General features: G+C 42.6%; 1 protein-coding gene across 2 annotated transcripts in view; it reads right to left on the bottom strand.

The window, feature by feature from the left end:
* Positions 1-417: 417 nt before the first annotated feature.
* Positions 418-15,156, bottom strand: part of PIK3C3 (phosphatidylinositol 3-kinase catalytic subunit type 3) — a 68,476-nt gene continuing 53,737 nt past the window's right edge. The window contains exons 22-25 of one of the 2 annotated variants that reach the window (XM_080919697.1): positions 11,881-12,049; positions 10,198-10,288; positions 4,562-4,687; positions 418-784 (exon numbers count right to left, since the gene is read on the bottom strand). In XM_080919697.1, coding sequence (XP_080775823.1) covers positions 770-784; positions 4,562-4,687; positions 10,198-10,288; positions 11,881-12,049 — 401 coding nt within the window. In that variant the 3' untranslated portion in view covers positions 418-769. The remainder of the gene's footprint in view (positions 785-4,561; positions 4,688-10,197; positions 10,289-11,880; positions 12,050-15,156) is intronic. The other variant, XM_080919698.1, reaches the window with a different exon arrangement.

Genomic DNA, 15,156 nt, shown 5'->3' with positions numbered 1-15,156 from the left:
TGATCTGTAATGTTCCTGCTGACTCTCCCACACAACTCTAACACCCCTGTAGAGGTGCTCAGTGCTGCCTGTGGAAACTGTAGACAGGTCACAGGTAACAGGCCACTGGCCCAGGGCTGAGCCCATGCTGTGTACCATTGAGTCCTGTTTTCTCACCATCCCCTGCCCATAAAAGCTTTCTAAAAAAAACAATGCTTCAACTATAAAAAAAGAATGTACTATAGTGTATAAAACTTGGTAAAAATGTAAAAGCAAAATATTATGTAAGTTAAACAGAAACATATTAACAAAAATTAGGGTAAGTAAAAGAGGAAGAAAGAGGAAGAGGAAAAGAAATCTTCTAAATTGAGAAAGATATGCTGTTCTTGTGGAAAACAAAAGCAAGGCCTATCAGACTTAGAGGCTAAAATGCTTTATTACATATACATAATCCTTTCCCCATCTTTATACATTATAGAACAAATATGCACCGTGATTTCTGGCTGATCCAGAAGTCATAGGCAGATGAGGATGCATTCTTCATGCTTCAGCCTCCAGAGTGTTGGAATTGCAGGTATGAGTGGCCACACCCTACTCTATAGCAAAGGCTTTAGACAAACCCTCTGGGCCAGAATTTAAGCAATGGCATCCAAGGACACAAAGCTTGGGCACCACGTAACTTCTTTACGCCTTCTCTTCCTTGTTCTTTCTCTGACGCCCTCAGGACACAGCAGTGGCTTCTCAAGTGCTTTCTTACTGAGCCAGGCATCATGATGGGTCAAGTCCACTTTCATTTTCTCCAGTACTATCAAAATTAAAAACAAACAAAAATAATTTAGCTTTCTGTTCATGAAGAAAGACTAAACAACAATCAATAAAAGGCTTCCTAACTGTCCCAAGAGGATCAGGACTGAAGTTACTGTGTATGGGATTCCCGAGGCGTGGTGAGGAATCAGTTATGTGAGAAGATGTTTGGGGGGAGAGTTGCTGGCACACTGTAAGCACAAGGCCAAGATGACAAACTATTATGTAGGAGAAGAAAGGAAGCTCCGCCCAGCACAGGAAAGCAAACCATCCTAAGTTACATTCCAGACAGTAGGCTTAGCTCTCAGTGCTCCGCTCTGCCTGTAATAGGCTAGCTGCTATTTCTTCCAGAATGGAAGTGCTGAATTCTGCATCTGAAAACCAAACCTAAAGCAATCATGGAAGAACAAAGCCAGCAAACAGCCGAGGCCAAGTTGAGCGTATCCAGTATCACCAGCACCGCTCATGCTTTTGGTGCCTATGAATTCCACCTTGTGGGAAATGAGAGCGAGAAATCTTACTGTCAAGAGTTACAGTGTGCAGACACCTACTGCCAAGATTCCTATTGAATTTAATGTGATACAAGTTAAAGCATCAACTTGAGTAAAAATATGGTAAAATGTTTATGTTAATGAAAGGAAGAATTTACATTTTCAGAAGCACTTTAAATATTTTCACTAAAGAATCCATCAAAGAAACAAACTCTAAAGAATGATCCTTGATACACATGCAATCACAAGGCAAGAAGCTGGGTAGGTTCAATGGGTAATATTGGCAGATGTTTTAGAGCCAACAGAGAGATCCTGACACTCTGGAGCTCAACTCTTTTCTTTATTTCCTTTTTACTTATTTACTTTACATCCTGCTCACTGCCCCCTTCCAGGTCACCTCCTCCCTTCCCTCCTGACCTCTCTCCTCCTCCTCTAAGCAGGTGGAGGGCCTCCTGGGTATCCCCCTATCCTAATGTGTCATTGAGGCTAGGCGCTTCCTATCCTACTGGAGCCAGACAAGGCAGTCCAGCTAGAAGAATAGAGTCCTCTCACTAGTGGGAGGTGAACTCCCAGCACAGCATAGGTGTGCTGCTGGCTGGAGTCTGGGAGACTCTGCAGAGAGGGGCTGTCACAGCACCTACAGGGTTCTTTTCAAAAGCTTTCACGTGATAAATATTGAACACGTTGGTAAAAGGCAAACTGTAAAGGACCCACACTGACAATGATAACAGTCTGAAGATCTTGGAAACATTTCAGATATAAAATCCCCATGCGTGTTTATGTATGTTTTTATGTGTGTGAGAAAAATCCGGTGACTGAACAGATGGTCTCAAATGCTTTGTCAAACACTTCAAAAGTGCCTGCCTATGGGGAAAAAAAGATTACAAATACTAAGCATGAGAGTTAGCTCCAAACATTCAGCTCCCAACACCTGAAGAACTGTTTTTAAAAGGGCCAAAGCGAGCCCAGACCTAAGGCTCAGGGAATACTGCAGAAGAAGGAACAGAATCAGGGAGTATGCTGTGAGACCGTGTCTCCTAGTGATATCAGAAGTTACACCCAAACCTTCTTACCAGCATGACTCCAAACATGACCTGAACAAGATGAAACCAAGGAACGTGAGAAAAGCTTACGAGTCCTCAACCTACACCAAGAACTACCTTCAACTGCGGAATACTAGACACAAGAGAGGTGGCCTTCTCCAAGTAAGAGCACATTAACAGATTGTCCAGTGCCAAACAGTCAGCTCTGAAAACACGTATATAATTAATGGTACAACCAAATAGACTGAACAGGTGCATAAAATAACAGTGAAAAAAAGAGGACAGGAATTCCCAGGATCACATGGAAGGAAGTGTTTGAAAACCTTCCTGACACAGCTAAGTGAAATATGTATGAAAGAAAACACTATTGAGGGAATGTTAGCAGGTGACCATCAGGCAGGTGGGGGAACCGCAGGGGAGACCTCAGTGCCTCAGCCTTGTAGCTTCAGGGCTGACTGCAGTGAAGAGAAAAGCACTGGCCAAAGCCAGTCAGGATGGGATGTGCCCATCGGGTGAACCCAAGGCAGTCTGCACTTATACTATTTGTTTCTGACAAACTATTCTGGACAACTCATGTATATATTACACTGTGTGTGTGTGTGTGTGTGTGTGTGTGTGTGTGTGTGTGTGTGTGTGGTTTTTGAGCGGTTTCTAAAATTTTTAATTTAAATTCTTCATTTCTTGAGAAGAGTCACTATGCAGCAATGGCTGTCCTGGTGGCTTTGGATTCACAAATATCCACCTGCCTCTCCCTCCCAAGTCCTCAGATTAAAAGAATGCAAATCACAAAGATCACCTGGCTCTGCATCCTAAGTGTTGGGCTTAAAGACATGCAAATTCATGCCAGACAGTTATCTTTACTTTTGAAGATCAGAAAGTTAGGATGGAAAAGATAAAAATGGTTTTTTTATTTACAGGTAAATGATAAAGATAATAAAAACCTACTCATAATAAACTCTCTTCATGTCTAATAAAGTATCACTTGAGTACATAGTTATGAAAAACCTCTAGTGACAATTATGGACCCAGACCCTGTTACCCATTGGCCTCAATTTACCAGATGGGAATACATGTCACAGGCAACACAAGGTGACAGAGTGAACATCACTGCTGCACAGAGGTGTCTGACAGGTGGCTGCTGAGTCTGTTATTACTGCTTCTCAGCCATTATGAATGTCGCCTTGCTATTCCTCCTCAGATAAGCTGAGTGCATTAGGAACACACGTTGGACACGGGGTGACACAACACTGTTTCTGCCTCACAATGATGAAGCCTTAGTTATTGAAGCCACTGCTTAGGGGGAAAATCATCTGACTCTTCAGAAAATTTCTAAATTTACAAAAACGTGGGTTTTAGTGAATTTCTTCGGTAAGAGAACTCAGTATTGCATCTGGGAGAAACTGTACACTGCTCGTCTTCTATCTTAACGGTGAAAGGAGAGCCACATTAATGAGAGCTCTCAGCAGCGCCTACCGCCTGTCTTTCAGAGTCATTTTGCATCTAGGAAGGAGGCTGCTGCCCCCGGTTCCAAACAGACAGGTTTTCATACACAAAGAGGAGATAGAGCAACTACCAACAAGCAGCCTGTGCAGGTTACCCTGAGGATGTTAGTGTTTGGCTTAGAATGTGGCTAGTTAACAACAGTCACAATTATATGGCCTCAGGCTTCATGGTAAATGTAATTAATATAACCAGCAGAATCGGGTCTTATTGATCAAAATGTACACAGGGAAACTTGGGAAGCACAGAACACAAGACAAAAGTATGACCCCCCCAAAAGAATACTATGCTTAGTCACACATTAAAAACAAAACCCAAACATCAGAAGAATCTCTACTACTAAGCACAGAGGGAGAGCCAAGCTTCAGCAGACCAGCTCCCTCTGTTCCCACTTAAGATCTCAGCTGAAGAGTAAAGTCCACTAGCTATTTTTAGAAGGAAATAATAAATTCACAAAGGGGTTTTGCAGAAGTATTTATCGCAGGATATTTAATTTCATGTTCAAAAATGAGTGTATATACTGTTTCCTTCGTACTTACTCAGAAATGGTATGAATGATAATGCATGTCTAGGTCTGAGACTTAAATGAACTTTTTAAAGGCAAGGTGGTAACAGTCCTTACCTGAGCTGATTTTCTCTCCTGGACATCAGCTGGTGCTCGGCCTGTCAATCTAAGCTGGCTTCACAGAGAAGTCTGTTAAGACCGTTTGGCACCTAAGGTTCACTGAGCTTTTGGGAACGCACCTGGGCAAACTTATGGATCTGCTCTACCACTGCAGCGAACAGCGCATGCACGCTCTCGTCGATCAGACTCTGCATGTAGTGCACAGCCTCCTCATCTGACAGGTCCAAGCGGAACTTATCCTGAACCTGGAGAACCGGAGACAACATCAACCTCTTTAATGAAACAGGAATGTGCTCTGTACAGACAGCATAGACGGACACAGACGGCAAGAGCTGTGAAAGCCTCTCTTCGCATCAGACGTTGGTTCCTTTTATAAACTGAAGTGCTATTACTTTAGCTCAGAGTTGCACTTTCTGCTTGAACATTCTAGCTCAAGGCCTGCTGTGCAACAGAGAGCCCGGGCACGGTGGGAGCATGTTATGTCACCACCCTGACCTGCGTACACCTTCCTGGTCATAGTGCAGAGAAACAGCATCAATCACTGGTAAAAAAGCATTTCCAGAAAAGCCTTTCCCATGGCAGCCCCGGATCTTGGCAAGGGATTATTTCAATGTGTCTCTAATGTGCAAAGATGCGATGGTGGGTTTTAATTCATACATTAAGGCATTGCTAATTTTCAATAGCCTTCACTACTAGAAGAATGAAGTGTATGCATGCATGTGTGTTCATGTACCTGTGTTTTCCCTAAAACATGTGACTGAAGATCTATTTTGGCTAACATCCGTGTAAGCAGTCTACCAAGTCTCTTATTTGACTTTCTTATGGCAGTACTAAAGACAATGCCTAGCTTCAGAAGCCAAGGATGCTGGAGGTTGCCATAGGAACCCTTAACTGGTAAAGGGTTGTGTGTTTCCAGACAGTCCTATGCCCTGCACAGAATCACTGCACTTTATTCCCCTATTATAAATACTCACATATACTCCTTCAACACAGATTGAGAGAAAGTAAGATTTCCAAGTGGACAAAACTACTTAATTTTATATTTTCTTTTATTTTGACAGCACTGCGTAGTCATCAAATGTACCCTTTATTGCCTGCTTAGCTGCCGCCTACTCCTGAAAACCACCCTCTTCTTCCCAGCTAGGACCCAGGTACTGCTTCTGCTTCCCTGTGCTTTGTTTCTTTGGTTTGAGTACTGGTGCCCCACTGGGTTCAGGTTTGTTTCTACAAGAAGGCAGGGAGGGATTTATGAGATTTAACTCCCCACAGACACAGCATGCAACATGGAGGCGCGCCATGCTGATCTGATTCCACAACTGAGAGGGGAGAGGCAAAAGGAGGGTAAATGCAAAAGTCAGGGACAGTCTGGCACTTTGGAGGGCTGATCTGGCTCTTCTCGAATTTGAGTCTTTGCCCTTCACATGCTTCTGTGGCAGAATATCTGACTACACTGGTACGATTTCAAGAACATTAAAAATAATCAGAAAGCAAAAGGATCAAAATAAAATTCTAGTCTACCATATCAAACTTACGTATAACTTACACGAAGAAAGAAAATATGTACTTGTCATAAAATGCTGTCTACGGAATATGCAACATTTTCTTTAAAGAGGTTTATGCGCATTCAGTCAGTCCTGTTGCTCTACCTGGCTTGAGCTAAGCCACCTGTCACTGCCCTCAGGCTTTGCAAGAATCAGCTAATTCATCAAGTGTAGCCTAGAGCCTTTCTCTTTATCTATGTACCTTCCACAAACTGCCAGTACATACAACTTGTAGTTACGGCTGTGGAAGTTAGCACTTAATTACAGCCATACTTTCAGCTCTGGTTTTCATTTTGTCCTTGGTCTCCCTTTCTAGTTCTTCTGAAGGATCACACCCAGTCATGCCCCTCAGGCGGATTTCCCTTAAGCATGTGCACATGTGCAGCAGCAACGGACCATCAGGGCTTCCACTCACTGCCTGTGTTCTCTGGCTTTGTGTCACCTGGGCCTATCTGTTCACAGACTTACTAATATTCACAGTCTAGATGGTGTGGAATAGACTGTAAATTCTGTTGTACTAACGTGAAGGCTCATCTTAGTGGACTGGCAGTTAAACTGGTGGAGGTTACACTTTACACCAAGGACTGCTGAACACTTGGCTGTTTTAAGCATACTTATTTATATCTACTCAATCTGGAAACTGCCTGGAAGCAAACAGTAGCAAATGAAAAATTTTATCCACTGCTACATAACAACTCTTCTTACTTTTCATGACAGAAACTCAGTTTTGCGCTGTGCAGTCTGGGATCAGACTGATCTGGCCTCCACCAGTACCCAGAGCCACAGGCAGAGCAGGCACACTGCCATCCGGACTTGAGGTCTCCCTAAAGATAACTGACCACCCAGAGGAAACCCAGGAGCTCTCTCCCTCCTGGGCCCAAGGGTGAGCCCACACTTTCTCTCCACTGACTATCTGGCAAGAGGCAAGCACAAGAATCTAAGCAACAGAAACCAAGACAACATGCCAACATCAGAACCCAGCTCTCCCACCACAGCAAGTAGTGGATATCACAACACTAAGTGTTTTTAGGTGTTCAATTTTACACAAGCTAATATAGAAGGACGTTTGTTTAAAAGACCTCTCTTCAGGATTTCACACACACAGCAGCTTTCAATTAAAAGCAATGTAGACTTTCCTCATTAAATTCTTCTTATTCAGAAAGATAGATTAATTCATCCAGATGAGAGGACAGGTTTTAACTAATTTTCTTGCTGAGCTCATTTATTTGTGTATTAGAATACAGCCCAGAGTTCCTTAGTGTAACAGACAGGGATTTAAAGAGTACCTTTAAGAACACAGAGGAAAACCAAATCCCCAGAAAACCAAGGCTTGAAACTGCTTACTCCAGACACTCACTGCTGTATAAGCCAACCAAACCTGAGTCTCTCAAACTGCAAGGAAAGCTGTGCTGCTGAGCTCACAGGCTGATCCCACAGGAGCCATGGGCAATCTTGAGGGAACCAGGGGTAATTTGATTTCAAAGGTCATATCAAATACAGTCATCTATTTATAGCTTCTTGTAATACATATAATTTCTTTGTTTTAAAGTTTAGTACGAAATCAATTTATAGAAAGAATGTCTCCATTAAATTCTCCAATAGAAAACAGTACCTTAAATTCCGGAATAAGCTTGGCATCAGAGTTTAGAGGTTTCTCTATAATTATTGCTGTAAAAGGGGCAGGAATGACAAGGCACTGGCTGTTAAGTGGCCACATTTATATGCGGACTCACTAATATCTTCACTTTACTGCCCTCCCCCTCCAACTCTAAGACAGCTACACATTTGGACAAGCTAGGAAGATTTGAAACTCCTAGAAGTCACAAAGCTAAGGCCTGTTAGGGAGTCCACGTTTTGTCTAAGTGATGCACACATCTGTAGTATTAAGTCTTATTTCAGTGCTTTGGGCTTCTGAAATCTCCCAATCTCCTCATGAAGACTTTGTCTCTTCCCCAGTGGGCCTGTTCTTGGCCACATCACCATTCTTACTGCCAACTGAGGCCGCGGTCCCTCCCTCTTCTCTCACGTGTTTCCTCCACCATCATCTAGTAAGTTGGAACTTACTTTTTTTATCCTGTAGTTTCCCTGTCACGGGGAAGCAGGTTCTGTAAACTCTGACCTCACTAACAAGTCAGCAGCTCCCAGACTGCAGGGAGTGAATATGGGAATGAGGAGAGCCATGATCATTTCAGGACAGGCAGTGAATATCCATGTGTGTTGTTAACTTTTAGTTTTTAATTTACTTATTTTTTCTTTCTTTTCTGACATGCCGTTTTGCTATGTGACCCTCATGGCAAGAATATGCTATGTGGCCCAGGCTGGCTTGGAGTTCAGATGCTCTTGCCTGAGCTTTCAGGGCTGTATGTGTTCATTTGCTTGTTCACTTACATGGCACACTTTCACATCTGTGTGTGTCTGTGCATGGGCAAGCGACTAGGAAATCAATTCTGATGACAATGGAATGCTAAGTCCTGGCTAGTAGGGAAAGGAAGCTTCCCAACCCAAGCTTTGGGGGGCAGTAACCTTTGTGAAGAGCCTACAGTAACAGAAAGGTGCACACATGTATTTATAACATATAATATTCATATTAACATAAAGGTACACACATTAATCTATAACATGTAATGCTCATACTAACAGGAATATAGATGTTTATCTATAACATGTAGTGTTTATATTAACAGAAAGGCATACATGTTTATCCAAAGCAAGAATGTTTAGGTAGCATTAGGACCATCCTTCAGAAAGTGATGACCCAATGGAACAGGCTGTGAATATTTCATCTCCTGTCTGATGAAGACAAGAAATACCCTAAGAAAACTTACCAAACCTAGTTTCTGTTCCCTGTCTCTATGCAACATTCGTATCTTCCTGAAATAGGTGGTGTCAGAAGAGATGTTGCAGTGAGACCTGCAACTGCCAAAGACACCACTGTCTATGGTACAGCTTAACTGGCCAAAGAAACCACTGTCTAGTCCCAGTCTGGTAAACACTGCCAGCAATCTCACAGACGACTTCTGAACGGCCACACTCAGGGAAGAGTGACCACAATGGCGATCATACAAACAAGATTAAGACACTACCACAGAGATACTTAACAGAGCGGATTCTAACAGAACTCGGAATCACTTGAATCCTGGGGCAGGCCTCTTCACAGCTCAATAGTTTTCATCAATCAATTATATTTTCTGATGGGTAGCCTTTATCAATAAAGTAAAAATAAAAAGACAAAAACCAGAACATACTCATTTTATCTCTTTTGAAACAAAAAGAAATTCCCCTGAATAGTGTTGACTGGATAAAGGAAAATAAAAATAAAAGGGAAGGAAAGGTAGGCTAGGATCTGTTCATCTCTTGATGTCAGTCCCTACTTTCAAATCCCCGAGCACCTCTATCTTGGAGAATGTTCCTGTCTTTCAGAGATTTTACTTTTCTATGAGTTGATATGCTGCAGTCTTTCTCTGAAGCTGAATACTGACATGGTCCATCATCTTTCTGCATTTGGAAACATAGAACACTCTTCTATCAGCTCTCATCAGAAGCTACTACCAGAAATCAGACTAAAGGAAAGGCTTCAAAGCCAAGCCCTTTCTCCCATTCTGCTCACAGGTTAGTTAAGACAGCTGACCGCCTGCTGCTCGATTGCGGCAGCTTCCACGTGTTCTCCCTATAGGTTGTTTGTAAACAACACAAAAAGCAGGACTCTACAGTGACCCAGTGAAGTCCAAAACAGAGGTACACATGATAAGACTACAGAGGAGACATAGCTTCCTCAGCATGTTCTACCTGCAGCCTCCAAGTCAAGCACCTCGTTGGCAGTGGTAAAGGGAGAGCTACCCACATGGGTGCAGGGATGAGTCCAGACGAAACTGACCAGGACTGCCAAAGAAGACCTGAGAGTGCTGTTCTGAAATGAGAATAAACACTGGGAGGACTCTTCCTCAGACTCTGGTATAGTCGACAGTCTAGGGCAGTGGTCTCTATCTGTGGGTCAGGACCCCATCCGAGAAATCTCAGATATCCGAGAATATTACAGTTCGTCACAGTAGCAAAACTACCGTTATGAAGTAGCAACAACACTAATTTTGTGGTTGGAGGTCACATGAAAAGCTGCACTAAGCAGCTGTAGTGTCAGGAAGGCTGGGAACCACTAATTCAGGTCTTTACCCATTTTCTATGTGAGCTGTGTTATATACAGAGGAAGTCAAAATTACCTTTTTTACAGTTTTATCTGGTTCAAGAGCAATATCTGGAATGTTTGCATCAACCATCAAGGAGAACAAGTTCAAAATCAGATTTGAATACCTAGAACAGCAAGAAAGTAAATGGAACAATGAGTTAGAATTTTAGACTTCTTTGCCTTATCAAAAACACACCCAAAAGTGGTGACACTTGTAACTTCATGATTATTATTAACTAAAAGGAAAAGACAGTATGAGTGACTCGTGGAATGATGTTACTTCCCTGCCTTTGATTTAGCAATTGCTAAATGACAGCCTAGGTAGTCATAGACTGGAGATACTTGTCATCAAAAATAACATCTTCAGTGTTACAAAACTCTAGCTGAACTGAGAGTATACTCCTTATCGTTCTTTACAAAGGATATACATTCTGAAAATGAGGGGATTGTCATTTTTAAATGGAAACACTAAAAGTGTATATGTACTCCATGATATGAAGTATACGAAGATGCCAGCTTTTCCTCAGGACAACTGGTGTATTCGTGCACTCTGATGTCCTCTAGTCTTTGTGATGTTTCTAGTAAAGAATGCGAACCTCAACTCCATATTCAAAACTTGCTTCTGTTTTCTCACCCTACCTAGCTACTACCAAGGCTGCACTAGAGCTTTATAAAGCACAAATGTCCTCCTGCCTTCAGTGCGGGCTTTCTCAGGCATCCCTCCAGCAATCAGTCTGCGACTGCTGCCCGCCCTCTTCCTCAGGGCAACCTGGCTTATGACTAATGACCTGAGGACTCCTCCTAAATGCCTACAGAACCCCACGGGGGTGCCACCATGTGAACAAAACCTTATGACACGGCTCTTTATGGGACAGAAAAAATTGAAACATCTATCAGAAGCTACAGCTAACATTTTCTAAATTTCAAAAGACTAAACATTGTAGTGGAGTCCCAGGCGGGAACACCTGCCCTCAGTGATCTTATTTAATCAGTGTTAGCTGTTCTAGCAAACAGAACAAAGCAAGAGAAATAAACACAAACCAGAAATAAAGCTGCTGCAATGCTATAAGAACATGGTAACACTAGGACCCTCATGCCCGTGGAGGGAAGCAGGCATGTCTTACAACAGGATTAGTGCTGCACTTGGAAAATTCCATAAGGTCCACTGATCCTGTCACTTTTGACTAACCGTCAGAGCTCTGTTCATGTTCAAGCACATGCTTTATTTTTCTCCTGATAACGTAAGTCATCCAGTCTTTTTCATCAAACCACGATGAAAGACAAAAGAATGACAGTGACGAAGAAAGAGTGAAATCAACCTTTTACAAAGCAGCGTGAGCCATGAGGCAGTGAGGAGAACAAAAGGAATCTTCTGGATGGTCCTGAACAGCACCTAAAGCTAAAGTGCTAGAAAACAAAATGGCTGGAGTACCACAACTGGCCCTAAGCCAGTTCTCACTCCACAGGCTCCAGGGAGAAAGGATGGAGTGAAACTCCTTTTGGTTAGCCAACTCTCACACTCCACTCGCAAGGGTGCCAGCCTCTCAGTAGATAGGTTACATGTGACGATTAGTGAGAGAGCAAACTATCCTCGGATACTGGCGTTTTATCCTATGTAGCAAATGTGTATTTGAAAACCGTCATCATGTCCTTCTGAGAATGTAAGCACACTCGCACAGCTAGCTGTAGCATGCCGTAGGATCCTGGGACGCCTTACCTGCGCAGGTGGAGGAAGGCTGTGTAACACTGCTTTCTGAACTCTTGGTACTGCTCACTCTGTGTACCGCCCATCCCCTCCACCATCTCCTTATTCAGCTTCATTGGAGGAGGAAGGGGCTTGGGATCTCGGCCCAAAATATACCCGAAGTCTATATGGAAGAGTTTGCCTGGGTGTGAACAAGAAACTCAGTCATTCCCACAGTAGTTTTCATTGCAAACCGGGAAGGAGATACTGTATACAATTCATCAAAAATGCCTTTTGAGAAAGAATAATTCATTAAATTTTTCTATATCTTCAAATGTGCCCTTCAAAGTACAGTGTAGTTCAATTCCTGGACTTAAAACCATTCCAGTTAATATTAATTTAAAAATTAACATTTCATGCTTAGAATTGCAGAATCAAGGAGCAAGCATCTGGATAACTCTGAAAAGAATCATCATTAACAAAGTCAGAAGAAATTGTCTTGAGTATTAAGCTCAGATAAACTGCTCTTTGCAAGTTTCCTAACTTGAAACCCTGACTGTGATGAAACTATGACTATTAAAAAAACTCCTTCAAATTTGAAGTTACATGGTTGGTGTCCTCTACCTGCTCCCTAACTGCAGGCTGGGCACTGGAGCACCGTACTTAGGACTGCCAAGAGCCACAATTCCTCTGAGAAAAGTCTTACAATGCTTCAAAGCAGACACACAGGAAGGGGATCATCCTACCGAGTGGTGACTTACCATGGGAAGCATGAGGCATCTAGTGATTGACTGGCTCCATGAAGCAAGGATGCTCATGACTGCATTCGAAGAGCAGAGCCTTGGGACTCAGTGCTAATTGCTGCCTCAGGATCGCTTTTGTTACACAGCAAGCGCCAACTACTGACTACAGGAATCAACTGGCTTAACAAGCCGACTACAACCCTCTACAGGGTAAGTTCCCCACTCCGATATGCAACCCATTATGAGTGTTTCGAGTGAAAATTTATGACAAACCTTAGCTTTCCCATCAAGAGTACCAGCCTTGCCTCAGAGCACTCATGAGCACAAGGGACCCTGTGCAAGCCAATAGTCCTCACTGACTCTTGGTCATTGTGTACAGTGTGTAAGGTGTGTATATGACAGTCGCTGCACACTGATACACACAGTCACTGCACAGTCATACACACCGTGTATATCACAGTAAGTGCATTTTCCCTGGAAGACATGCAACAGTGACGGACACAGAACCTTTATGTCAACTATAATTCACACACACACACACACACACACACACACACACACACACACAGAAATTGTCAAGAACAACTACAAAACAAGCCACCCAACAATCAAACACCCTTAAGGCAGGGGTGATTAAAGTCTTAACTTGTTCTGTAAAGGAGAAAACAATTTAAAATGATAGGATTTATTTAAAATTAAATCAAGGCACTTACTATGCAATAATCAAGTCTCTTCAAGTAGTTCATAAATATTTAAATAATTCAAATAACATGTAAAAATTAAACTCTGAACTCTAAAATATAACTCTTGAGGCTGCCAAGCTCAGCAGCACGGAAAGTATTTGCTGTCAGGCTGGTGATCGGAGTTTCACCACCGAGGCCCACATGGAGGAAGGGAGAACAGACTCCAGCAATCTACTCTCTGACCTTCGCATCCATCACCAGGCAATAAATAAATAAATGATAATAAAATGTTAGTAACCACCACTTTAAAGATGTCTGAGAGCCCAGAGTTGACTGTGCCTGAGATTCACAGGTGATAGAAATTAGATCCAGACAGAGATGCCACCTCCCTTTCTGTAACTTTTAGGCATCTTTGCCAGAAGAACAAACTAAATGATTAATTAAACTGGACATTAAGGCATAAGAGTAAGGAAACTGTGCCTGAACAGCTCAGCTGCAAACATCAAGTCTGAGAATCAACCTCACATCATAGGGAGCAAGCAGGCCAAGGAGGAATAGTTGTTTATTCTAACTACCCAAAGGCTCACAGAACAAACAGATCTCACAGTGAAACAGTTACACAGAAAAGCAAGCTTCTCTTTTACTGAGTCATCACCCTAAGTCTTTCCATACATAAAGAAATGGTCCAATTATGCAGGAACTCCTTTGTTTTGCTTGACTATTTCTCATATAAATGGTGCAGTGACAGGACTGAGGTACAGACCAAGACACCCAGATATCACTGAGAAGGGAGCACACTGTTCCAAAGCCAGCTTTGGTAACAGCTCATGAGGCTCTGCAGGCTACAGCAGAGCATCCTTGCCCTAAGCAGATGCTGCCACACTGAAGATAAAGACTACACTAAAACACGCTCACTCATCTTTCTCCCCTACTGCACTTACAGTGAGGCAATAACAGTTAAAGATTAAGAGCACTATTCTACTGTTACTATCCTAAAACCTGGGAAATCCCTAGTACCAGGGACTCTTAATGTATCTGTTTTGCATATATCAAACCAGAGACCTGTTAATTCCGGTTATAGTGCAGACAATGTTAAATGCTGCTGAGATAGGAAACGTCCTTCTAGAGACCGGGGAGTTAATAGGAGAAGATGGTTATGCCTTTCTTCCCTTCCTTGATCTTGTATTAGACGGTTGAGTCCATCTGAATGCCATGGTACTGTTTACTACTTTAACACGCCTTGTGATTTCTGGGTATAGGGTTTTATCTACAGCACAGCCAGTCTAGATGTTTCCAGCTAATGATGCTGACAGAATGACTGGCTATCCAGATGCTCTTTCAATTATAATGATTACAGCTCTGCAAACACCATGAAACGAAAATGTGAGGAATAAAAAAATCCACTCACTGAGCCCAGCCGGCCAAACCCACACTCTGGCATCCACGACAGAGGACCAGCTGTTTAGTCTCAGGGTCACACAGATGTCTGTTTGGGAGCTGTGGTTCTTTGCTGCTGCCCAGAAAATGAGTGGATCACACAACTCTACCTTCAAAATGTGTTTCCTAATGACTATACATCACTTATGTTCGGCCAGACAGTCTGCAGTTTGAAGTCATTCGTCTGCACCGGAACAGACAGTGGATGTATAAGAGGTCATCTGCACACACCTGAGCATCTTCACAGGGGCAGGACAGCCCAAATCCACACCCAGTCACACTGTGGACAGCACATGGTTTCAGAAGTATCGTCACTGACACATTAATGTCATTAGATTACATTTTACTAGTTTATAGTACTTATTTAATAAATAAATGTTTTATAATTATGTCAAATACACAAGATGTCAATATCAAGTTTGTGTTGTACACTGTGAAGGCTTCAT

Source organism: Micromys minutus (assembly GCF_963924665.1).
Source record: "Micromys minutus genome assembly, chromosome: 8".
NCBI lineage: Eukaryota > Metazoa > Chordata > Mammalia > Rodentia > Muridae > Micromys > Micromys minutus.
Note: the sequence above shows the minus strand (reverse complement) of the source record. Positions and strands in the feature narration are given on the sequence as shown.